Source organism: Equus caballus, chromosome 11 (genome assembly GCF_041296265.1).
Source record: "Equus caballus isolate H_3958 breed thoroughbred chromosome 11, TB-T2T, whole genome shotgun sequence".
NCBI lineage: Eukaryota > Metazoa > Chordata > Mammalia > Perissodactyla > Equidae > Equus > Equus caballus.
Genome location: NC_091694.1, coordinates 43,657,613 through 43,685,290, shown reverse-complemented (window position 1 = coordinate 43,685,290; position 27,678 = coordinate 43,657,613). Strand labels below are relative to the sequence as shown.

General features: G+C 38.0%; 1 protein-coding gene across 7 annotated transcripts in view; it reads left to right on the top strand.

The window, feature by feature from the left end:
• The window catches only part of SSH2 (slingshot protein phosphatase 2), a 241,628-nt gene that overhangs the window by 129,325 nt on the left and 84,625 nt on the right, over positions 1–27,678 (top strand). Inside the window, exon 1 of one of the 7 annotated variants that reach the window (XM_023651644.2) lies at positions 8,853–9,215. In XM_023651644.2, the coding sequence (XP_023507412.1) occupies positions 9,088–9,215 (128 nt within the window). In that variant the 5' untranslated portion in view covers positions 8,853–9,087. 7 annotated transcript variants of the gene reach the window in all.

Here is a 27,678-nt window from a genome sequence, read left to right as displayed (position 1 = left end):
GAGGGTAAAGCTTTTGCATACTTCTTGGTTTTGCCTAACTCAGAGAGGAAAAAAAAACTTCCTGTGTAGTAACTTAAATTCCTTGAAGATATATGACATGGTTATTGAAAAGTGCATGATTGTCTAAGTATGTGATTTTGCATGTTCACCTGATTTTAGAGAGGAAAGACGTGGAAAGTGAAATATGGCCGGGAAAGCTGATACATGAAAGCTTGGAGAGATAATGATGCTGCTCAGCCAGGGCCTGGAAACTTGACCAGTCTAAACAAACAGCATAGTACTAAATTGTTTGTGAAAGGGCTGAATCAATCCTGCTGCGATTTGAACTTTTGGCTCCTGAAAGTCTAGGGCAGGCTTGAAAATAAAAATAAAGCCGTTACCTACCAAGTTGTGTTCCAGGCCTTCTACTGGATTCTCTGTGTGAAGGAGGCATCTACCTGAACAGCAAGAAGCCAGAGGAGAAAGATGAGGCAGTGAAAAAGAGTCTTAAGGGCTTCTCCCTATACCAGGTGTGAGGGAGTGAATTCCCAGGGGGAGACAACCTTCGTCATTAATGTATTTATTCCTTCAGGAAATATTTATCGAGAGCCTTAAGAAAAATATAGTGGGTTGTGTAAAGGTTCAGCCAACCAACCAGAATATGTTTAATGCTTATGACTTGCCTAGCAGTGTGCTAAGCTCTAGGAAGTCCACAAAAGAGAGTTACTGTGTCTGGTTTGCTCTAGCAGAGATAAATTATGTGGCATAAAATAGAGAATAAGACCTTGCACAACAATATAGATTTTAAATTCCGAAGGAGTTAGAAAAATGTCATCACATACTGTAAACCAGGAATTGATCACTGTACTTAATCAGAAAATCTAAGATCAAATCCTAGCTCTGACACTTTCTATGTAAACTTGGACAGGTCCCTTAATTTCTGAGCCTCAGTTTCCTCATCTACAAAATGAAGCTAATAATCCCAGCTAGTTCTGCTTACCTATACACAGGATTGTAATGAGAATCAAGTGAGGATGGATGTGAAAACCCTATAGAGTTTCTAATTATCGAAAGAGCTGAGAATTGAACTAGGCCTTGAAAAATATATTATGCATGGACAACTTGAAAGGCTGGATAAAAATCATCTCAGAGAGGGAACAACTCGAACAGAGAGGAGAATGAGACTCAGATATGGGAGGACAAAATAGAAACCACCTAACTTTGGGGAGAATGGGTAAAAAATAGTTACATTGGTTGTGTTGAAGAAGGAATAAAGTTGAAGGTAATATGCCATAATGAATGGATTATGGTAGGATTTAAAGTATGGAGGATCTGAAGGCTAGAAGGAAGAGTTTGGACTTGATCTGAAAGGGAATAAGGAACTATTTGGAGATTTTGAATGGGGAATTATTATAAAAGTGTTTAACTCTTATTCATTTTGACAGTCAGTATCTCACAAACTGCCTGGCATACAGGTATTCAGGATTAGTCCAACTGAACTCAGTTAATCTGTCAACAAAATGTAGGATGACTTGGACACATCCGAGACTGGAGTCTAGGCTTCTTATCACCTAGATATTAGTCTGATTCATCCTTGTCTTTAACTGTAACAAGGATTGATAATACCTGCCCAGCTAGTACGTTTATTCCAAACATCAAGTAAGATGATGATGCCATCATTATCCACAAATACATTAAGTGCCTCCTTCATGTAGGATGCTGTGTAAAAAAAAACTAGGGAAACAAAACCTGTAGATATAAGGGCTTTGAAAAATGTCTTCAGAAGAATATTCATTTGAAATGCAGAGTTCCAAGGGATCTGGTAGCAAGAGGATGGTATACAACAGCCAAAAGATCATCTTACTGCTATATTTAGTACTGGGTTAGGTCCCTGTTATTGTCAGGACCGCTGTACATAGCTAGGATCAGGTGGAGGAGCACACACCAGGTGCAGTAAGGTAGGTATTTAAGGTGTCCACGAGTCCTTTCCTTTGGCAGTAGAGCTTTTCAGACGTAGCCTGTTCTGCAGTGAGCCTCCATCTTCCTGGAGATGGCGTAGAATCCTGGTGAAGGAGACAGGTTCTGGAGCCAGAATAACTGGCTGGGTTTGAAATACTGCTATGTAACCTTAGGCAATTATTTAACATCTCTGAGCTTCATAAAGATAATAGTAGAATCATAGGTTGTTTGTCAGAATAAGTGAGATACTGCCTGTAAACTCTTTTTTTTTTTTTTTTTTAAGATTGGCACCTGGGCTAACAACTGTTGCCAGTCGGTTTTTTTTTTTTTTTCCTGATTTATTTCCCAAAGCCCCCCGGTACACAGCTGTATATCTTAGTTGCAGGTCCTTCTAGTTGTGGGATGTGGGACGCTGCCTCAACGTGGCCTGACGAGCGGTGCCATGTCCGCGCCCAGGATCCGAACCCTGGGCCGCCGCAGCAGAGCGCATGAACTTAACCACTTGGCCACGGAGCCGGCCCCTGCCTGTAAACTCTTAATAGAGGATCTGGTATACAGTGAATGTCAGCTCGGTAAATGTCAGTAATTGTTTTTATTTTTAAGACCTTCTCAGTTCCTCTTGCCTCCATTTTTTGTTACTCCCAAATTCACTCACTTCCCATTTCTCTCTCTCTCTGTCTCACCCCATTCCAAGACACTCAAGGCCACATTTGGCTCATTCACCTATAATATGTTCAACAGCATTAGCATCAAACAAGATCTTAAAATATCTTCTGAATTAACAATTATATCATCTTCAAAGTAGTTTAAATGTAACATATTTTTTATTATACTCTAAGTAATTCTTTGAAATCAATAACCCATAATATAGTTCTTCATAATATTTTTCTTTATAATATATTGTTTTTCTAGTTTCTCTCAGTAAGGATGTTTGACTTTTCTTTTAATGTAGTATATAAAAGATGGGCTGTAGAAGAGGATCTTGGGCCCTAAGTTAATTTAATAGATCACAGGGTAGGAGGAGACACTAAGATTCCATGGGAAAATAAAAAACTAAACCTTTTATGAGGGCACTTTGATAATATCTATCAATTCCTAAGATGTTTAAAATATTTTAACTAACTGCCAATTACACATCTGGGCATCCATCCAACAAATTCACATGCATACACAAAGACTGTGTGAAAGTATGTTCATAGTGATAGTGTATATAATGGTAAAGACTGGAAACAACTTAAATGTCCATCAGTAGAGGACTGTTTATTAAATTATATATAATTGTAAAATAGAATACTACACTCCTTTAAAAGGGTGCGGTAAATCTATATAAACATGGAAAGATATCCAAGATATAGGGATAAGGGGGGAAGGAATCAAGAAGCAGAATAATATGTATAACATAATTCTATGCTTGTGTGCATGTGTGTTTCTTAAAGGCCAGCTACAATATATTAATGTTTGCATGTGCAAGGAAAATTTCTGGAAATATTAATCATCCCTGGGAGTAGGATGATAGGGATGAGAAGAGTGACTTTTAAATACTGGGGGAAAAAAAGTTTTACTCATTTAGCATGTGTTACTTTTATTATTTTTAAAAAACTAGTTTAAAAAATAAAATGTTTGAAGAGAGAGAGTGGGGATTAAATGGTTAAATGTTTTGTAAGGTGTGTTGGATGTGAAAAGTGATCTATAAATGCCTATTATTTTTACCAAACAATAGAGTGTGGGGCTTTTGTAACCTGAAGAAAGCAGCATTTCAGCATCTCTTCCTACTGGAGCATATGGTGGTTAAGACCATGGGGGATAAACGCCTTAGAGGTTGCCTCTCATGGAGTTGATATGAGATCTTTTCAGTATTCCCCATTGCTGTTATGTGGAAAGTTCCATGGAAAGGACTGTAAGGGCTCAGTGACATTGTTCAATCCAGTGTTTAAAACTGTTGTCAGATATTCTTGTCAATAAAACTATTAGCCACATGGCAATTGCAAAACATGATTGCTTTTAAGAGCCTTTGTTTACAGTTTGATGTGTTGTATTGTATGAAGAGTGCCCTTGACTAAGTGTAGTGAGATACCTCTTGGTGCTGTCTGGGCAACAAGTTTGAAAATTAAGGGTATTATCTTGAGAGTTTTATCCGAGCGTTTTACAGATTAACAGGAGACAGAATGTTGTGCTACTCCAGGTAACAGACTTTTTGTTTTGTAACTCTCTGAAGTGTTGGTTTTCTCCCTTATGATGCTCAGGGAATTAATTTATTGTTTATTTCTCTAGAACAGAGAAACACCCTTAGAGACAACGTAAAAATACAAATAGGTCTTCTGATTGGTATAATCATTTTTTCTTATAACTAGATGTTTTAAAAATAAAGTGATACAATTTTCTACTATTATTTCAAAGCTTAAAAAAATACAAAAATCCAGTGAACACTGCAGATCTCGAATTACTACAGATTCAATATTGAGTTAATGGAATTAACTACGTAGCAGACAATGATAGTAAAGACTTCCTGGATGAAATGTTGGTACATAGGGGAAGTTTGAATGTATTTTTATTTTCATTCATTCATCAACTCTCACCCAAATACAAACAAATAGAACTAGCTTCCTGTTATTGGAAGCTGATTGGGCAATTTACGGATGATGATAATAATGAAAATTTGGTTCTGTCTTGTTCACAAAGCACTATTGTCCATGTATCTTAATAAAACTGTGAGGTAAACATTACCATCTCCACTTTAAGATTAAAGAAACTAGGGCTGGGACAGATTAAGTTTTGCCCATGGACAAAGTAACTAGAATGTAGAACTTCTAATATTAGACTCGTTGCCATTCTAACGTTGCCCACTATCGCTATTTTTCAGATTTGTGGAAAAGAGCATAGAGGACTATTTCTAGTCAACATCCTCATTTTCTCAGTGAATAAACTAAAATGCACAGTGGACTTTATCTTAAGGTTACCAGACAGACTTCAGAGTCCCCCTGCCCCCTCAACACACTTGTGCGCACATACACACAGTAGGCTTTCTTAACGATCTGAAGAAAAGCACATACGTCTTTTCCCTATTAAGAGGTTTTTTTTTAAGATTTTATTTTTCCTTTTTCCCCCCAAAGGTCCCCAGTACATAGTTGTGTACTTTTAGTTGTGGGTCCTTCTAGTTGTGGCATGTGGGATGCCGCCTCAGCATGGCCTGATGAGCCGTGCCATGTCTGCACCCAGGATCCGAACCGGCTAAACCCTGGGCCACCGAAGCGGAGCACGTGAACTTAACCACTCTGTCATGGGGCTGGCCCCTATTAAGAGTTTTTATGTTAGAGAAACAGTCAAAAGATACATGGAGGAGTTAGAAAAGCAAAAAAATTTAAAAATAAAGAAATTTATTACAGTCATGCACTCTGATCTAAGAGTCTTCATTGGAGACTCCAACTCTGATTTTATTCCTGAAGGGCAAGCTCCTCAGCCTTTCTCTTAAGCTTACAGAGCCATTGAGTCCAAAGAGTAGTTTTTGTGCCAGGTACTCTTTTAAGTACTTTATATGTATTAATTTAATTAATCTTCACAAGAACTTCATAAATTAGGTACTAATAATGAGCCACATGTTAAGTAACTCTCAAATTCACAGCTAACAACAGTGGCACTAGGATTCAGACCTAGCCTATTCATTCCAAGGCTAAGATTTTTAACTCCTGTGATCTACTGCTTTGAACTAGATGACTGTTTATCTTAAGTGGATTAAATGCATTTTTCAGGATCTCCAGATTGGATGAAATTCCTTTCCTAGGGTTCCTGACTCTCACAAAAACAGACCTTGGGACATTTCCTTAGGATTTTATTATCCCATTTTACAGATGAAGTTAAGTGACTTGGCCAGAATCTTAGTCTATTAAGTGATGGTGTTAGAACTAGAACTTAGGTCTTCTGCTTTTGGCACTATAAACTAGCACTGTCACTTTTTAGGTCATTAGCTACCATCAATTCAAGTGATCCACCCATGTCGAAATTTTGTTACAGCAGCAAAAGCATGTCCACATCCTTCACTCACATTTCAGTGCACCTTTGTGACTATCCGGGCATAGAGTTAGGTGAGCACATTAAGTTTCTGGTTTTACAGTATTCATACCTTATGGAGGGACACATGGAGACACAGTAATGGGAAGTACCTTATGGATATGGAATCAAGAGACAGCTATTACTTTAAAAAAATTTTTAATGCTTTTAACATATAATTCTATAAAAAATTAATTAGGTCATAGCTAATGCTGTCAAGAGCCAAATTAACATTTTAGAATATTCATATTTCAGAGCTTTGAAGTGGTCAGCAAATGACATGACAAAAGTCATTTCAAATCTTCTAACTCAAGCAAGAGTAATTGTAAAGAAATGCAGCAATTTTTCTTTAAGAACTTTGCACAAATTTTTTTTGAGAGAAAGCCCCTTCTGACTTCATGTGTAGTAGGAAACCAGCTTAGTTTATTTCATGCTGCTCAATCTAATTTGGAATCATTTTTTAATTCCTAGATGCTTGGGTACAGAGAGCTTGCTCCCCAGAGGCTTGTTTCCTGACATTGGAGAGTAAAGGATTAAATTGAGCTGAAACTAAATTGATTGACATTTTGACACACTGCAATTGTGAAAAGAAAAGGAATTTGTTCAACTTTTTAAAACAGACAGTAGCAGAAAGAACTATTTCCTTAAAGGTAACCAAGTTTGCAAAGATGATTTAGTTTTGTTGCTTAAAAAACCAAGAGGCATGTTCTAGCACTTTCCCAATTTCCTATATTATAGTTGATAGTGAGAATTTAACTTTGAAAAGCTTTTGAAGAGGCCCTGATGGCGCTGTTAAAATAGTCCCTTCACTGAACAGGCACTGACAGAGGTCTTTTGAGGGCAAACAAAGGACTAGGCACTTCTGGGGTATCACTATAGGAACCTATTTAGAAAAGACCAGTATACATATTTATGAAATCTTTATCTCTAGCATTTTTAAATGCTAGCGATATTCTGTGAATTGAGTAAGATACATTTCCTGCTGACTTCTTTTTCAGACAGATACAGATGATTACCATGCCATCATCTTTCCTAAACGGCATCATTTAGTGTTGACTTCAATAAAATCCCATCTCTGCTGTGTCATGAAAGGAAGTGGACTCACCTTAACAGTGCGATTCTAAATAGCCTGCTGCCTTTTTTTGATCACTGCTGAAGGCTGTAATAAATTACAGCCTGGAAGAAATTTCAAACTGGCAAGTTTGCCAGATATTTAAAGCAATTTATTTTGGGGTGTATCAGCATGTTTTTTCTTATACTGCCATTTGGGTGCCTGCTGACACAGCCTGAATAAATCTTTCAAACATTTTCCTTCCTAGAGATGGATGAAGATGATGATGCACTGGACTCCCAGATCCAGACCTTTCATTAACTTTTCACTTGCCAACTGGTTCCTTCCTATTACCAGATTGGTAGGAAACTTAGATGCCTATTTCCAGCATGAATTTTCAATATTTCAAGTCCCTCAGTACGTTGGCAACAACTTTAAGTTTATTGAAGAATCAACTAGCAAAAGAATGATTCTCGTTTTAAGCATAGAATTTATAGTTTAGATTGATTATTATTTAATTACAAAAATTTTGAAAATTGCCAAACTAATCAATAGGAAAAGAGACCTGAAAATTTATATAAAAGACATTTCTTCTCAATTCTCGCATATGTTGAGTCTTAAAGTGACTTCTTCCTAATTTTGGTCTTTTCTCTCATAGTTTGATAGTAAAATAGTTTTTAAAAATTATTAATGTCTGGCTCTGGAATTCCTAACGCAGCTTTATTGAAACATATTTTAGTCAGGTATTTTGAAAAGCTAAAAATATGGATGCCTGAAAATATTTGTTCTGATGAGACTGGAAGGGCAAGAGATAAGGGAGCTAACTTTTATTGAGTGCCTGCACTGGGCCAGCCCCTTGTGTAAGCCACTACATAGCATGCAGGAGAGAGAGAAAAGAGATTCTCATTTTACAAAGAGCTGGTTCCTGGTCAGGTGAAAGGCACTGCTCAGTAAGTTGTTAGGAACATGCTTAAGGCATCAGGGAATAGGATTTGGTGGAAAAAGCCCTAGATGGAGAGTCATAAAACTGGGTTCCTATCTAAGTGACATCACTTAGAAACGAGGTCATCTGGTTAGACCCTAAATGTTTCCACATCCGTAAAGTGAGGACATAATCTTTAGCCTGTCTTCCTCTTTAGATCACTTGGCACAATAGTTCTCAACCATGGCTGCACATTGGAATCATTCGGGGAGCTTTGAAAAATACTAGACGCTGGTCTAGATCCCACCTTCAGGAGATTTGGATTTGACTGGCCTAAAGTGTGACCGGGGCCGTGGGAGTTTTAAAATCTCCACAGGTGATTCATCTGTGCAGCTAAGGCTGTGTATCCTTGGTCTGGCGGATGGGTAGGAAAGCCCTTTATAAATAAGGGTTAGCAGATGTTATCAACAATGTAGATAGGGTTTTTTTTCCCATCATAACTTAAATTGTTTGCTTTAAAAAAAAATCCAGCTAATCTCTGAATTTCCCCAGCCCTTAGCACATAGGAAGCCGTTGATAAATATTTGTTGCATTTGTGAATGTTTGGCCTTTTAAAGTTTTAAGATCATTTGAAAAATGGGGTTTGTTTGAGGTTCAATGTATAGAGCGCGTTAAGAGGCAGGACTTTGCTGTTGAAACACTCCCAAGCAATGCGAGGCTTTCTTACTCATACTCTGCCCGCTTCGCTCCTTCACCCAAGCCGCGACGTCTCAGGGCCGACCCCTGCGCCCCGGGCAGGGACGCCTGCAGCGGGATCCGGTGGGTGCCGCGAGCTCCGGGGCGGGGCGCCGGCAGGGCCGACCCTCCCCTCCGCCCGACCCTTCCCGCCCGCCCCGCGCGGCGCCCCGCCCCGGACGCGGGTTGGGGCGGGCTGCTGGCGGCGGCCGGCCGCCGGGACTGCACAGCCGAGCCCCAGGGCTGCGGCGGCTGCCTCCGCGCGACCCGGCGGGACCCGTTTGGCCGCCGGGAGCCGGCGCTACCCGCACCTCTGCCCTGCGGAGCCCAACGCGAGCGCCTCTTGCCCTCACCGGCAGGGGCCAGGATGCGGAGCTGTGAGCCTTGAGCCGACCCTATGACCCTGAGCACGTTGGCCCGCGAGAGGAAGGCGCCCCCCTCCTGCACCTGCAGCCTGTGTAGCCCCGACATGATCCCCTACTTCTCCGCCAACGCGGTCATCTCACAGAACGCCATCAACCAGCTGTGAGTGCGCCCGCGCCCTCCCGCCCTTGGCGAACGCTCGGAAAGTTTGCTTTCAGCAGACGCTTTTCTCAGCATCCTGGGGAGCCAGCAAGCGAGGGCGAAATCGCACCCCGTGTGCTTAGAGGTCTCGGAGCGTCCGGGGAGATGTGGGGTGGAGGCGTGGGGTAATTCTCGGAAGGAGAAAGTGTCCCCGGGGGCTGGGCGGACAGAAGAATCCCTTGCGAGAATATCTGGTAAACTCAGAGGGAATCTGAAAGTGGGGTCCTCCCAGGGAGGTTGTCTGCGATGACCGAGTGACAGCTGAGCCGTATGGCATTCGGCAGACTGGGTGTGAGGGGCGGTCTGTAGCCTCTGAACCCCGGCCGGAAACGCTGAGACTCACTTGCGGGTCCTGCTGGTGATCAAGTTCGTGTTGACTTTGTTTTTTTTTTGTTTCAAGTAAGTTTGCGTGTGACCATAGGTTTCTGTTACAAGCCGTTCACACAAAGAAAGGCAGTCCGTTTTTCGTTCCCGCTGGTCATAGTCTGGAATTATTTCAGAATAACTGGATTTCAGTAGTCTGGCTGTTTTGTTTTTTGTCTCCCCCTCTAGTGGTACGTGCTCACAACCTAAGCCTGCATGCACACCTTCATTCACTAAAGTGCAAGATTCAAGCACATCTTTAAATTGTCACTGTTTTTGAAGTCTCTAGAGTTGTTGTCCTTCCCTTCCATTGTGGTTTAGCTATTTCTGAGAACTGTGTGCTGAAGCTTGTGGTTAATCTCACCTCACAGTTACAAAGCGCAAGTAAAGGAACTCCATCTATTCAAGTTGCTTCCTTAAACCGGTGGAATGGTTTAGGGTTACTTTAGAGAGCAGCAGTTTGGTCTTCGGAGTGTAGTGTGTTAGCACTCCGGAGTGGCTTCAGGAGAGTCGCCTGCTGAGGTTTTCCCAGACTTCTGTTCTTGAGCAACTGTCTCCCTCCCAGGTCATCCCTGAAGAAGTCTTTCATTTAATGTGCAACAACAGAAACCTTCCATTATCTCTCATTAAAGATCTCAAGAGGAGCATGTAAAGTGATCTATAGATAATCTTACATCTAATTTATTCTTTCAGTTAATGGTTTGCTCTCCTATCAAATCAAATCAAACTCACTTGAGTTTCATCTTTTTTTTCCCTTTGTGTTGATTCATGGTGGAGCTCCTCAAAAAAACGGCCCCCCCAAAAAGCGGTTTTACTGCCCATTACTGTAAATTCTATAGAATTAAATCAACTGCTTACTTGCTTTTTCCCTTTAAAAAAATAAAGGGCAAATGGAGTGAAAGAGAAGGAAAAAGTGAATAATCTGAAGCTGGATAACCAATCTCAAAATAATAGTGTTAACACTACTTTAAGAAAAAAAAAGGCAGTGGAAGCAATCCACATGTCCATCAATGGATGAATGGGTTAACATAACGTTGTATATAGTACAACTGAATATTATTCAGCCTTAAGAAGGAAGGAAATTCTGACAAATGCTACAACATAGATGAATTTTGAAGACATTATCGTAAGTGAAATAAGCAAGTGACACAGGACAAATACTGTATGGTTCCACTTGCATGAGGCTCCTGGAGTAGTCTGGTTGCCTGGGGTCAGGGGAGGGGAATGGGAAGTTTGTGTTTAATGGGTACAGTTTCATTTGAGGAGGAAGAAGAGTTCTGGGGATGGATGAGGTGATGGTTGCACAACAGTGTGAATGTATTTGATGCCACTGAACTGTATACTTAAAAATGGTTAAAATGACAGATGTTATGTATATTTAACTACAATTAAAAAAAGATAAAATTTAAAAGGCAGGGCTTCTAAGCTTTTTTGGGGGAAAGTAGTTTTGAATCTTGCTTCCTGGTGTCATCAAAAAAGTCCAAATTTCTTTTCCTACTAATTAGTGTCTTTGGGTAAGTCATTTTGACTTCAATTTCTTAAAATGTAGAATGAGGATACAATGGTTCCTACGCCAGAGGATCATAAGAGATCATATGTGTGGTAAACTCTTTGCAGGCGATAAATCCCTGTGCAAAAAATTGGTTAATTGAAAGAAAACAGTAACTAATAGCTGCCATTTATTGGCTGCTTGTCACTGTGCTGAGTTCAAAGTATATTATCTCATTTAATCATCACAGCAACCCTGTGAACTAATTTGTTCTATTTACAAATAATGAAGCTAAAGCTTAGAGAAGTTAAGTAATTGCTCAAGGCCATATAGCTCGTAAATTACAAAACTGTCCTTGGAATCCAGATCTGTTTCCTAGGCTGGTGCTTTTAACCACTATACTAATGATATTCTTTCTCAGTAGTTACAAGGTCACTTTTGAGACTTAGAGTATTAGGAATTATCTTTAACTGCTGACCTCTTCAACTTAGTGAAAAACGTAATTGCTGTACTAAGAATTTTGCTGCTGAGGTAGATGGTCTGTTAAAGAATTTGTAGAATACTTCTCTTTCATTTTTGTCTCTCTTTTGCCACTTTTTTTTTTTGAAGAAGAAGATTAGCCCTGAGCTAACTACTGCCAATCCTCTTCTTTTTGCTGAGGAAGACTGGCCCTGAGCTAACATCCGTGCCCATCTTCCTCTACTTTATATGTGGGATGTCTACCACAGCATGGCTTGCCAAGCGGTGTCCACACCCAGGATCCGAACCAGCGAACCCTGGGCCTCTTGAAGTGGAATGTGCACATTTAACCGCTGCACCTCCAGGCTGACCCCCGAAGTTCTTAATTTGAGGTTTATGGTCACCTAGAGTTCATGGATTGGCTTCAGAAGGTCCATGAACTCATTGAGATCATATAAAAATTTTGGGTAGATAAGTAAACTTTTTAAATAAGATTTTCAAAGTAATGTGATGTCATAAAAAGTTAAGAATCTCTTTCCTAAAGGGAAGTATTGTTTCTAAGGCCTGATACGGTAAAATTCAACTGGTGTGAGCATTTCCCTGTGGCGCCAGATATGTAAATAGCAATGACTAGTGGGAGCAATTAAAAGATTAAGATTTAGGGTCCTAAGTGAAGACTGACTCAAAAGAATTTAAGTGTATGTTTGGAGGCGGGGCACCTTAACACATGAGTACTCTTAGCTCAGTGATTCTCTTGTCAGTGCTAAGGATCCGCTCATAAGAGTTTTTTTCCTTTTCTCATATGCTGCCTCATTTGCTGTGGGTTTAGAAACCAAGTAACAAATCCTGTGAGAATTGTGTCAGAGTAAAGAGGCCACAGCAAGATGCTAGGGGCTCTCCTATGGAGAAAGTTCATGACCTTTGGACACTTATTTTGGTGATTTCACATGCTCTTTCTAATTTCTTGACTTTTAGCTGTCATGTACAGGTGAAATTAGAGAACAGCTGGAGTATTACCAGATTTTATTGGGAATTATATCATCATTATTAGATTGAAGTCCCCCTCTTGCTGTTGTTATAAAACTCACCAAATATAGTGTTATTTTTTATGTTTCAATGAAGAATGTTAAGAAGTGCTTGAATTCACTCCAGAAACAAAGAATAGTTACTGTTATATGTGTTAATCCTACTGAAAAAAATATGTGAGCAACCCAGAGCATCATCTGATCAAAATTTGGGAATCTTGGATCAGACTGCTGAAATGAGCAGGAAAAGTTCCATATCCTTTAAGAGTCTATACATGCTTTTTAATAAAACAAAAATCTGAACAACTGGAAGATATGGTAGCCTATGTTATTTTTAGAGAGCCAACATTCAATCCCTGAGAAGCCGTCACTAAGCAAGGAGTCGAGGCTTTTCTAGTGTTATTGTTATATGCCAAACAAATAGCTTATCAAGAAATAGATGACTATATTTGTGTCCTAAAAAGTTCAGACAAGGATCAAGAGTTAGTGGATAAAATGCTAACAAAGGCTACCATTAAAACAGTGTTCCCGTTATGAAAACCCCTGATCTAACGTCTTGGAACTTAGGTGCATGAGACATTGCTTAATTCGTTAATGAGGTTACCTTGAGCTTTTTATCCTTGACCTAAAATCCTTGTATTTAGTTACTTGGTTTCATATATGAGTTTGACTTCCTAGTTTCACATCAGTGCTTTCTGAAACTTAAGCTCAGCAACAAAGGAGCTTGTCGAGATGATTATCCAAAATGTACCTTGTCATGAAAATGAAAGGTAGAAACAGTTTTTTTGTGTGTTAATAAGTAATGATAGTAGTGCTCTTTAATTTCCGCTCTGTAGTTATCCAAACGATTTCACGTGTGCTCATCTCTGAACTTCAGCTTGCATCAGAATTACCTAGATGGCTGGTTGAAAACATAAATTGCTGTCCACACCCCCAGAGTTTCTGATTCTGTAGGTCTGGGGTGAGGCTGGAGAATTTGCATTTCTAACAAGCTCTTAGATGATGCTGGTCCGGGGACCACTAAAAGTATTCCTCTGAGGTAGATTGGGCAAGTTGTCATCTGCATTTTGTAGAGTCATAAACTAAAAAACTCAAAATGGTGAAGTGATTTGCACAGGGGTTACAGGATTTGTTATTGGTAGAACTGAAACTAGAACCAGCATTTCCTGTCTCGGAATCTAGAGCTCTTACAATGTGGCACTCAAAGTCCTGATACATATATCTTGGTATATCTATACACATTTCTTTAGATAAAATTTGTAGCAGTGGAATTTCTGGGTCTAATGATATATATATGTTAAAAATTTGATACATACTGCCAATTGGCTTCTAAAAAGGCTTTGCTAGTTTGCTCTTACCAGCTGTAGGTAAGAGTGTGTCTTTCCCTATATTTTCACCAACCCTGGAAAATTAATAATGACATTAAATACCAGTTGATTTTTTACTGAGCTCTTACTGTGTGCCAGGATTTGTTTTGAGCACTCTTCATGTTATCTTGTTCTTTTTTTTTTTAAGATTTTATTTTTTCTTTTTTTACCAAAGCCCCCGGTACATAGTTGTGTATTTTTAGCTGTGGGTCCTTCTAGTTGTGGCATGTGGGATGCCGCCTCACCATGGCTTGATGAGTGGTGCCATGTCTGTGCCCAGGATCCAAACCGGTGAAGCTCTGGGCCGCCGAAGCAGAGCGCACGAACTTAACCACTTGGCAACGGGACTGGCCCCTCATTCTCTCTTCTTAACAACCTTATGAGTTAGGTATTATCCTCAATTACAGATGAGAGGCACAGAGATGTTAAGTAACTTGTCTAAGATTGTAGAGCTGGGATGCGAACACTAACAGTCTGACTCCAGGGCCTCTGCTCTTAAACGTTTCTCTGTTTGCAGTTTTCTTATTACTATAGAAATTTAGCATCCTTTTATATTTTTATTGGTCTTTCTCACTTTTCTTCTGTGATTTTCGTGTTTGTACTTCTGACCATTTTTCTATTGGTGTTTGTTTTTTTCTTTTTGCTGTACTCTGTGTATTTTGAATATGTGGCAAAAGTACTTTCTCCCAGCCTATTGCTTGTCTTTTAGCTTTGCATCTTGTATAAAAGTTTTTAGTTTTTATTAGTAGGAAAATATGTCAGTATTTTCTCTTGTGATTTCAGTTTTGTGTCTTGTTTTAAAAACTCCTCCCACCCACCCCCAGGATTATAAAAGTATTCATTTGTGTTTTTTCTAATATACCTATACTTTTAAAATATTTCACTCTTTAAAACTTCTGGAATTTATCTTTGTTTATAGTGTGAGGGAGGCATCTAACTTTACCTTTTTTCCAAATGGATAGTCAATTATTCCATATTAGTCCGTTCTCGTGTCACTGATTTGAAATGCTACATGTATTATGTATTAAATTCTGATACTCGGGGTCTGCTTCTGTACTGTTGTCTTGTTGATGTGTTTTTCTGTCCATATATCAATGCCACACTGTTTTACTTAATATAGATTTAGTGGACATTTTGGTATCTTGTGTATCAAGGCCTACCTCAGTGTTTTGGTTTTTTTTTTTAATATCTTAGCTATTCTTGCTTATTTTATTTTCCAGATAAGTCTTAGAAACAGGTTGTCAATTTCCACTTTTAAAAACCCTGTTAGAATTTTGGTTGAAATTGTACTGAATTAGTTTTGGAGAGAATTAACAAAATTTACAAAATGAGCCTACCGGTTGAGGAATGTGGTATGTGTGTCTATTTATTCACTGTTTTTAAAATATCCTTCATTTAAATTTTACGCCTTCCTCACATAGTAGTTACACATTTCTTATTAGGTGTATTACGGGTGTCTGACTTGTTCTTGTGAATGAGCTCTTCTTTCTCCTGATGTTTTCTAGTCTCTGTACATGTGTAGTAGAACTATTGCTTTTATTTTTGCTTTTATATCAGAACTTTATATCTGCTTTTGACAGCAGACTATCTTGGTGAACTCTTTGTCCTAATATCTAATAGATTTTTAGCTGATTATCCTGACTTTTCTGGATCATTGTATAATGGTGATATCATCGTTATATCATCTGTAAACCAGTGTTGTCTCTGAGTATTTAAACTCTCATTGCTTTGGCTAGGGCTTTAGTGTAATGTTAAATAGTAGTAATCCTAGTGGTCTTGTTTTCCATTGTAAAAGGAATGCTTCTTATATTTTGTGAGGAGGTGTATTGTGTGCTGTAGATTCTGGTATAGACTGTTTATCAAGTTGAGCACGTTTCCTACCATTCCTAATTTGCAAATATTTTAAAATGGGATACAGTTACTGAATTTTCGCTTTTTGGACGTCTACTGGAGTAATATTTCCCCCCTTTTCTGGTAATGCAGTGACATGTTGAGTTGCTGAAGTTGAATCATCCTTTCACGCTGTTTGCATTATTTGTTAATATGTTGTTGAATTAGTTTTACTAATATTTAAAATTTTTGCATTCAAATATTTGTTGAATCTTTGGTGACATCTTTGTCCAGCTTGTATCTGATTTGTAGAATGATTTAGGTATAGCCTTCCATCATTTTCTAGCTCTGAAAACAGTTCTTTAGCAGAAATTATCTGTATTTTAAAGACCTGGAACCAAGAAGTCCTACTCCGTATTATAATTTCATGAAATGTTTTTGCCTTCCAAATTTTTTAATTTCCTCATTCTCATTGAATAAGTATAATTATCATCCATGATACTTTTTAAATCTAGATCTTGTCCTCTACAGAAATGGGCAAGCATAATTAAAATAATTGATTATCCAGTGATTGAAACCAGGGATTCATTTATGGTTTAAAGACTTTTTTTCTCTTTGGTGGGTAGAAAGACTAACATTAATGTTTAAAAGAGGCATGAGATGTCTCTTTGATTTTAAGTTAATACTGTTTCTGTGGTTATTTGTGATCCTTGAAAAGAGAATATGGCCTTAAAAAGTAGAATATTTTTTTACAGGCGATTAAATAAGTTTGTATCTAATGAATCTTCTGGGTGTTAGGGCCTTCAAATATGAAGGAAGGGTTAAAGATACGTTATCAGAGTAAAAGGTGCATTTGTGTTTTCATTAGTGGTGACAACTTTATGTGGCTTTATCCACACTTGTGCTTGTTTGAAGTCGGTAGAACAGGAATGGGCTTGGAATAAGGCAAAAAGAAAGCTCTCAAATTTGGCCTTATTGGAACCATGCTTAACCAAGTTGCCTGAAGAGTCAGTCTGCATGGTGAACATGAACAGGAATGGTGAAGTTGTGATGTACTCAAGTCAACATTTCTTTTTGATAAATCTAGAGTGGATTTTTTTTTTTTTTTTTTTTTTTTTTGCTAAGTTACTGTTGTTTGGCTTGTGCGCTCACCTGTACTCACTCCTGAAAATGGGCAGTTTCTTTAGACTTACACCGAGAAACCTCTGCTCAAAGCCAGGTAAACAAGGACGTTGTCATTCTCTGCTTCGAAGAACTCTTGGGCCTTGGAGGAAGAGGGATGTTCAAACTTACACAGATCATCTTGCCCGCGGCTCTTCTTGGGTCTCTCCAGTCAATGTGCGTCTTCTTAATTACCATATGTTAAACTGCCTCGAGGCTAAAGAACAGTGGTGTAGATGCTATCACATGTTTCCAAATTTCTAAGATGAAAGCAAAAAAATAAATATCCTAACTACTTTCAGATAAGGTTAGGGTTAGCAAAGCAGGATGTTGCTGCCACTAACATCAATTTGGTTTACTTGAAGAAATGTGTTAAGAACATCAAGGCCTTTTTAGGTGTTCCTGTGATTTGGAAAGGATGTAGCAAATGATTTATAACTCAATTGCTAGTGTTGCACACGGAGGGCAAATTTGTGCTCAGTTTCTTTTTTGCAGGTTGTGTAAATTGAGCAACTCTTGTTTTCTGCATTAACCTGTTTTTAGAGGGGTATGACCCTTCTTTTAGTAAGCTGAGGGATTTGGCATTAGTTGTGTCTGTTAAAGCAGCAGAATCCAGAGGCTTGAATTACTCTCAAATATCTGCCTCATTTCAGGGGACTGTGGAGATCAAATGAGATGATTAATAAGAAAGGACAATAAAAATTTCAAATATGATTGTTACTTTTATCATCTGTAATTAACGTTTATTGATAAAGATTCGTATGGATATTCATGATCCATAACAGGATATTTCAAGCCCTGAGAATTCTAATTTTGGACTTTGTATTTCTTCTCTTCTGTGATGTCTGTATTCTTACAAATTTGTCACAGACAGCTCTGTTTGCAACCCAAGGAACACTTTAAGCAGCCTTCAACACCTCAGCAAAAAGCTGATCAGGTTTATGAGCTCAGCATCTTGTTTGTGCATCTTGTCCCTGATACTCTCCAAATTTTGTGTAATAAAAGCCATTTGATCTCCCTGAGGGATAAATTGAATGAGTGTTTCTAATTTCTCTTCACTGATTTTAAGTAAGTATCACTTATAACAGCTCTTAAGAGAGAGGCATTTCTTTGGGATTCTCCTCTGTCCCAAATACCTTTAAATTACTATGTTTCTCCTAAAGTTAGTATACCCAGTTCTCAGTAACACCAAAAATTTCTATCAACCCCACCTCTGTGATGATCATCTCTCTCCAATAAAAATCTCACACTCAATTTTTACAGTGTCCCATTCCTTAAATATTCTCTTTTAAAACCCTTAAAATTAAGATCTCTTGGGTCACATATTCAGAATCTTACTTGCCACTTGTTCTTGTAGCTAATAGTAATAGTCTGGTATTTGGAATGAAACAGACCTGAGTTCCAATCAGAGTTTCACCACCTGTAAGCTGTGCAACCATGAACATATTATATAACTGCTGTAAGCCTTAGTTTCCTCATCAATAAAATGGAGCTTATGGGGTTGGCCTGGTGGCACAGCAGTTAAGTCCGCACGTTCTGCTTCGGCGGCCTGGGGTTCGCCGATTCGGATCCTGGGTGCAGACATGGCACCACGTGGCAAACCGTGCTCTGGTAGGCATCCCACATATAAAGTAGAGGAAGATGGGCACAGATGTTAGCACAGGGCCAGTCTTCCTCAGCAAAAAGAGAAGGAGTGGCAGCAGATGTTAGCTCAGGGCTAGTCTTCCTCAAAAAATAAAAATAAAATGGAGCTTATGATTCCTGTGAGGATTATATATAATAATTGTGAAGTACTGCTAATAGTAAGCACTTAGCAAATGGTAGCTCATATTTTTGCTCTTTTAACATGAGCCAAAGTATAGTAGAAAGAATTAGAATACAGAGTGGTACGCCAGCCTGGTGGTAAAAATTCTGTCATTTGCATCATTGTCATAATTGCACCTATTCTGGGCAAAGGATAGGAGATACAAAGAAATACATGGTTCCTGAAGTCAGGATGTTCCATTTGTTGAGGATATAAGACAGGTCAATAAAAGGGTAAATAAGAACACAATTTAGCACATGCTAAGTGCCAGATAAATGGTGCAGTTGCTGCTTTTGGTGTTCAGAGGATAGAAAGGTATTGTAAATGAGCCAATTAGTAAAGGCTTTATGGAAGTAGAATTTGAACTGGAACTCTGACCTTTATTTCTGGCCCTCTTAAATGTCTTGATTTGTGTAAACAGAGGTAAAAGGGTACTTGAGTGGTGAAAGAAAAGGAAAACTAATGTGGCAGATGTTATGATCATATTACAAATGGTTTTCAATGAATGACTGCTATTAATCATTTGTGGTAAGAAGGAGAATCCAGAAAGGCTTTTGTATAGACCAATGATGTTCTTTAGGAAATTTCTATGAGCATATTTTAGATATGTCATATGGGCAGAATTTTAATTGAGTTTTTATCGAGTACCCAGTGAGTACACAGCACAGTAACCAGCATTTGCAGACTTGACATAGCTTATTTAGGAAGGCTGCCAGTTTTACAAGGCCGTTGTTATTGAATCAGTACCAGTGGCTGGTAGCACAATGTGAAATCCCCACAGGCAGCGTAAGAACAGAAATCATTAAACTATCTGCTGGTGGCTTTATTGTTTAAAAAAGAAAACAAGCCAAAGCAAAACCACTTTAGCTGCTTCCTTCAGGTACTTAGCTCTAGATATTATTACACCAGCATCATGTGGTAGGCAGGGTGGTTCCCATGGCACAGTGGGCTTGTAAAATTTACAGTGGAGTGAGCTATAAGGTGAGGGTGTGATTGCTATTTTCCCTTGTTCTTACTGGCTTGGCCAGTTTAATGGCCTGGTTGCCAATTAAATGGCTTATCTAATTTAGCATTCTATAAGCAATGTACAGCTCTTTAGCTTCTAAGTCAGATACATATGGAAACCATCCTAGTGGACATGGAGATCTTTTATACACATTGTAAGCCTACAATTATATATCAATTAATGAAGATCAAGAACTATATAAATGCCATGTAAATGATAGTTTAATGATATTGATTCAAAGAAGAGTTGCTGCAACTACTAAAAATGTAGCGGATTGTGCCTATACTCTCCTGCATTGAGAGAAATGGCAAACTGAGACTACATAAGAGAAACTACATGTTTATTTCCATTTAGTGATTCTAACTAAATGAATTTAAACCCAGTGTAAAAATTAAAGAAAAACTGAAGATTGTAGACTGGCTAGTTATCATCTAACTTAAAGATTAAAAACGGTGGTTGTTCTTTTAATCATGCTTTATTACTTACCTCCTTGCAAGTACTTGAGTACATCTGTTGAGAACCCACTTTAGTCCTGGCTATTAGTGAGTTGGGGCTTGTTCGCCTCTGTGGCTCTTCTGTGGTCGGTCTCATTTATCATGGTAGTTGAGTATGCCCACGCTGCTAGAATTCTGTGTTTTGTTGCCATTTTAGATGCTTGGAGAAATTCTCAGCAAGGCCGTATGTCCTATTTGTCAGAAAATGATAGTGTCATAAGAATGTTTACTATACTTTAAAAAAGCACAATAGTGTCTTCCTGAGTTAAAATCAAAATCAACAAATTAATGTTATATTGAATACCGATGCTCTTCTTTATGATGGTCTTACAAATCAGTTTGGGGAAAATTCCCAAATGGAGAATCCCTTTTGCTTTAAAAACCTCTCTACCTTATACAGAGTAAAGTTGATAATATCTCATTCTTCACCACCCACTCAGCTTGAAAGTGAACTTGTCCTGGGTGTGTGGTGATTTTTCTTTTAATGGAACTGGTCTTACTGGTACTTAAAATCAACAAAGCAAAAAATATTGCTTATTTTTTAATATTGCAGATAATGTGTATTATAGAAAAAAACAGAAAACATTGAGGCACTCTTCGTCCCCCAAAAAAGTGTTACTCTTACTCTTATCTCCCAAAGATATTTACTGTTAACATCATCCAGGCTTTTTCTATGTATATATATACTTTTAAAAATGGGATTATCCTCTGTCTACTGCTTTGCCATCTGATCTTTTTTTTCACTTAGCATATTGGGAACATCCTGCCGTTGTCCTCAAATGCATTTCTTTTATACCCTTTGTAAGAGTTGTTTGTTTTCCATAGAACTGATTCAAATTCTGCCCTGTTGTTGCACATTTTGATTGTGTCCAGTTTTTTTGCAGTTATAACCAAAGGCTCACTGAATGAATATCCTTTTGCCTAAATCTTTGCACATGTCCCTAGAAGAAATATCCTAAACCTCAATTCTGGGATTGCTGGATCAAAGGGTATACTTATTTCTAGGGCTTTTGATACAGATTGCCAGTTTGCTCACCAAAAATGTCGTACCAGTCTACACTCTGACCAGGAAGTTTAGTAATTCATTTTCGTAGTACTCCTGAAATAATAAAAAGAAATCAAGTAAATACAATGTATCCTTCAATTCATCTGAACTACTTGGAGCTCCAGAGAAGTTGGTCCTCATTTGTCTGTCTTATCAGGAACGGCTTTCAAACCTAAGCGCTGATGGAAAATGCTTTAATTTGTAAGCTATTTGAGCAGAACTAATGGAAAGATGAAATAATAGTACATTGATATGTTAAAGAAACTAATTATCCAGAGATGTTGTTGAATATATGTGTAGTGTTTATGAATTTAGGTTTACTCTCCACATTTTCGTTTCATTCTAAAATCATCACCATTTTTGACTTAGAGAATTTTATAGCCAAAAGATAAGCGAGCAGACTTACGTAGGGTTCTGCAGTAAATTCAGACCTTGAACAACATATTTTCTGTTTGGGAAGTGTTAAGTAAGTATCATTGAGATTTCCCGTAGTACTGTCTTACTAAGAATACTGAAATTTACAAAGATGATTGAATACATTAGTTTGTTAATGCTTGTAACTATACTTATGAAGTTAGAATTCCTGATTCTATTTATAGGAAGCAGTGGGTATATTTTTCAAAGTTGAGGCGATGAACTTTTTAGGGAACAAGCCGTTTTAAATTCTTGAAACAAAAATTTTCATCTTTGAGGCTATGTGCGTTTTGACTATAGGAGAAAAGAGTATATTTCTTAATGCTCTTAAGCAATCTTACTCTGAATGTCACTGGCAGATCTAAACAGTACCTAGAGGGGCCTCTGGCAGACTTAAAGAAGAAAGACAAGAAGGAGAAAGGAATGCTAGAGTGCAGGCCACAGTTGCATGCTGGATTCAGTAATATTGGTTGCCTGCCTCTATCTGAAACTGAGCTGCTTCCTTAATGAAGGTGTGTGTTTAAATCACGGGCAGAGAAAGTGTTTTCGGGTGAAGTTTCACGTTTTGTAGTGGCAGCAGTCCTGGACATGCTGCTGGAACACAGAGGATGAGTTCAGCACCTTCTCTTCAGATCATATCTCTGCCCACAGCTCATCTCTTTTACACAGGAAGCCTTTGTTCACTGGAGAGTGGACCTCTGTGGCCTGTCCAACTATTGTCAGAGACTGAAGGTGACTGATAAGGTGTCCAAAAGTCAAAATGGACTAGTGTGAGGTCAGTCTAGCTTTAAGGGGAAAAGATATCTTTTTGGCCTGCAGGCATCAAAAACTGAATTGCAGCCTGGGAAATGCTCAATTCATCAGCTTCAACCTTTCAGCTCCGGTCAAAGAAAAAACACCAGCTGTCTCTGCAGTCAGCAGGAGCAGAAAAGAAACAAAACATTATTTAAAGGTGTGATTTAATTGAACTGGATTATGTTTGAGATTTCATTCCAGACGTGATTTCTGTGGCAGTGTCACTTTCCTTACTATGAGATAACAAATATCAAATCAAAAACCAAAGGTAATTCACAATCACTAGGCTCTTTGTTGGCTTTCAGAATGGAAAGTCAATTGGATTAGATTCACATATTTCATTTACTAATATCAACTTTTGGCCTGTTAGGATGTGATGGAGCACAAAAATAGGAACATTTACATTTCTAATTTGTGCTAGTGCTTTTTAATTAAATTAGCTTTTACTGAGTATTTTGCTAACTTCAGAATTCAAGTACTACAAATATGTAATCACCAACCTGATTAAAAGACTCCTTTTTAGTGACTGTCCTTCAAATTAGTAGTGGTCCTTGTATACAGAGTTACTGAGACTGTAAGACTTGTCCTCTAGTCTAATGGAAAGATTACGAGCGGGACCAGCTACATAATTTCCAGGGCCCAGTGCAAAATGAAAATGTGGGGCCCCTTGTTCAAAAAGCATTAAGAACTTCAAGACAACAACAGCAGAGCATTAAACCAAGTTCGGGCCCCTTCCAAGCACCAACCCTGTGCAGTTACACAGATCACGCACCCATGAAGCAGGTCCTGACTGTGGGATGTGAAATTAAATAGACTTGAAGTTGATCAGAGCTTTTCTACTTATTCGTGTGTGTCTTTCTGAACCTCTGTTTTCTCTTGCCATTCCATATCTTCCTATTCTATCTTTTCCTCTTCTGTTTCATCCTCTCACCAAAGTTGGAGGACCTGCAGCAAGAATTGGGAGTATGTATACTTCTGCCTGTAGTCCCTGTGAGCACATTCTGGGATAATACTTTCTTCCCTTTGGCTGGTGGAACAAACAAGATTAGGATTTTCTTTAAGGAAAAGGTAATTAATTGATTTAACTAAAAATGCATATTCTACATTAAAATTTAAAAAGTGCTTTCACAAGTAGTATAACGTTTGATTCAAACACTTACACTTTTGAGCCAGTATTTTCCCCCTCATTTTGTAAAGAATTAAGCCCTAGAGAGGTGAAGAGATTTTCTCTAGGTCAGCCAGCTGCTAAGTAAACTTCAAGCCCATCCCTTCAATGCCGTGCTTTCTCACTACTTCATTCTGCTCTGCAGTTCTGTAAGACCGAGAATAAGGTGACAGAATAATTTGCTCTCTCAAGATTGATCTGTTTAACAGAAGTTTCTGCCGGTTTTCCACGAGTAACTGCTGGGATATAATATTAATATTTGCAACAAGCTTTTACTTCTTTTACTTCCTATAACCCTTGCAATAACCCTGTGTAGTAATATTTTAGCGTCATTTTAAAGGAAAGAGATCAAGGTTCAAAGAGATTAAATGACTTCTTCAAGGTCATATAATTAATAAGTTCAAGAGCAGTGACTGAAATTCAAGTCATCTTACTTTATATCCTATGCTTTTGTACCATGCTATGTTTGCCTCTAATTAATTTTAGATCTCTACTTAGTAAATATCTATTCATTCATTTATTGATCACCTACAATGTTCTAGGCACTGAGAAGACATCAGTGATCCAAAAAGACCAAGTCTCAGGTCTTAGAACTTACATTCCAGAATGTAAATAAATTATTATAAATAATCAGCTGATGATGTGGCTGTTAAAAAAAAAAGCAGGACAAAATGATGGATAGTAAGCTACAGAATGGGCACTATTTTAGAGAAAATGGTCAGGAAACTGGCAAATTGTTTGAGCCACAAACTAAAGTATAGACTTGCGGTGTAAATGTATAAATCTTAATTTTTAGGTATAACAAATAATCTAAACAATATGAGGCCACTGCATTTATGGACATAATGGCAGTAGATGAGGATTGTTAACTGTTATAAACATTAACCTTTACAGGAGCAGTTGTACCTTGCATTTAATCTCCCTTCCCATGTAGCATGGATTATAAAGTCATAAGATCAATAAAGCTCTAAATCTAGTCATTTCCTTCCTGCTGAATCACTTACCACATAAAAAATGTTTAATGTATTGGTGATCTTAGATTTCTCACATTGTTAGAAAATAAGTACTATAATGGCGTGATACATGAAATGGTGTGCTCTGGGTAGCTGTTAAAATTTCTGGAGTATCCAAAAGGTTTAGGAAATGTAAAATTTCATTTGCTGGTCAGATTTAATTTTAATGAATTTCAAAATCTTGTCCAAAATCCTTTACCATACTGAAATTATGTCTAATGCTGTAGGGCTTCAATAAGTGAACTTTCACCTAATACTTGAGAATCTTTGTAATATAAACGTGTTTATTGTAGAGCAATTTTCGGAAATGGGAAGAGAAGGAGGCAGCATAATGGGACAGGTAAAGGATCTTTTCATAGGATTTGCCTGTGTGTGCTTTAGAATGTCAGAGTCTGAAGTATTAATGGAAGACCCTTAGGAAGTCCCAAACTTTCTCTATTCATGGGTGTTTCTGTTGGTCTCAGAGTTAAATCCAAGTGTCAATCAATTGTTCAGTGTTTGCCTCTTGTTAAAGCTGAGTTATCATCTCCTATAAGATGTGGGGGTAGTAGTAGGGAGGCTGTTAATTTCCAGCTGCCTGTAGTTTCTTTCTTTCTCTTTCTTTTTTTTTTTTTAAAGATTGGCACCTGAGCAAATATCTGTTGCCAATCATCTTTTTTTTTCCTCCCCAAATCCCCCCTAGTATACAGCTATACATTCTGGTTGCAAGTCCTTCTGGTTGTGCTATGTGGGACGCAGCCTCAGCATAGCCTGATGAGCGGTGCCATGTCCACGCTCAGGATCCGAAGCTGTCAAACCCTGGGCCGCCGAAGCGGAGCATGCGAACTTAACCAGTCGGCCACAGGGCCAGCCCCGAGTACTTTCTTTAGAGCAATTACTAGGTTCCTTTAATCCGGCATTTTAGACTAGGAAGTTCATGAATACAATGAAATCATATGCAAAAGTGGGTCCGTATATGATTAGTACATTTATTTTTCTGGAGGAAAAGACCGTAGCTTTCCTCAAATTCTCAAAGAAATCTAATGACCTTCCTCCACCCCCACCCCAAAGTAAGAACCTGGAATAGACTCTTTTAGACATGTGACTTAAAAATTAAGTAAAGTCTTTTTAAACTTTTTGACCTTACCAGTGAGATTCATTTATCCATTTTTAAACAGTCACTCATGATTTCCCCACACTGAAAGATTTTGAGCTGATGTTTTCTCTCTATTGAGAAGGATTATGCAGCATTTTGAATTCTCTCTTTATTGTAATAATCTTGGAGGAGATATCCCAAGAATGGTGTTTGCATAAGGAAAACTTGGAATATTACTGTAAAGCCTGAATGTGTTCTTCAGCAAATAGTCACAACCTATGTGGTGAGTGAACAGAGAAGCAATATTGGGGTAAAGTATTTCTGGTGCTTTGAACTATATCCAGGAAGACAAAAATGACTTAAAGTTGTTACTTTGAAGAAAAAGTTGTGAGAAGAATTAGGAGAATTTCTAAGTGCATTTAATCCAGATACTTATTAAGTTTACTGTAAAGAGCTTGTTGAGAGGTTTGAGGACCACTGCCCTGGACTTAGATATTTAGTGGAAAGAATATGTTATTTAACTGTGTTGTGCACCGAGGGTCAAGAATTCTCCAACCCATTAAATCATTCTTTTCTATTAAGAGCAATTTCTTCACCCTACAGTTACAAATTTTCAGAAGTGTAAGCAATCAAGTTTTCTGTGCCGTTTTTGCTTTCTTGCCATCTCACATTATTTATTTAGGCCTTAATCCAATGCCTGTTTGCTCTGGCAAAAAATTCTGGGCTTTGCATATAAAGCCTTGAGAAAATTCAGACCATTTTATTTATCTTAGAAATTAAGCACCTTATAAAAAAGAAATTTATTGATCTTTGAGTTTTTTCCTCCAAGAGGATTATTTCAGTTTTTCCGTGTCAATTGAGAATATTTAGATGTAGGTTTTTTTTGTTAAGTAGAGTTTTAATATAGAGGAAACAGAAAATGGGGTTTTTCAAAAATTCCTTTTTAAAATATTGAACTATTTATATAGCTTTTAGTTGAGAAGTAAATATTGGAAAATGAATATACAAGTATAGTTTATAAATTGCATGTTTAGTTGTTTTCTCTTTGGTAACTATGGTTTAAAAATGTCACTGTAGAAATGTTAAAATATATTATAAAGAGAAGAAACACCATTCAATATGTTGCCTTTTTAGCCTCGTTAATCTGAAAAAATGTAAAGCAGATTCCATAAGGCTTTTCAGTGACACTAGAAAAACTTTGGGAAAACATCCAACATCTGCTTATCTTTCCTGCAGTGGAAATGTCCGTAACTACAATGTGCAGTTTCCTTTGAATGAAGATAAACATATTTCTATTTGTTATACTTATGTTTCAGAAGTATGTTTACTACATTCTTTAAATGTATTTAATTTTTCCCTGACAGTTGGGGAGGTACCAAAAACATCTGATTGTTATTGGAGTTTTCTTAGCTTTCTCTTGAAGGCAACTGTATTTTTCTTTAAGATATTTTCCTCAGACTCTTTCTTTTGATTCCGGATTTAGGGGCCACTTAGGAAATATGTTCACCCAAGCAGGTTCCCCCTGTTACCTCCACAGCCATGTCCTGACTCAGTTCAACACAATCTTTATCATAAAATCCATGTTCCATAAGCTTTTGTGGGTTTTTTTAAATACATAAGTTAATTTTGTCCCTCTTTGTTTCTTCCTTTGCTGGATGCTGGGTGCAAGAGTCTGTCAGCTAGACACTGCTGGAAGACTCTGCTGCGTGAGACCCTGGCGTTTTTGATATAGTGGTGATTCCTGGATTGAAAACCTATTTGTTTCAGTTCCCAGGAGACCAAACTATGGAACATTTTACCCTGTTGATCTGGGCAGCTCTTTGTCTCTGACTAAGGCATGGCAGGCAGTCCTGGCAAGTGAGTTATCTAAAAGATACTGCTCTGCTTTAGTCATGACTGTACCGGAGTTATATGTGGTA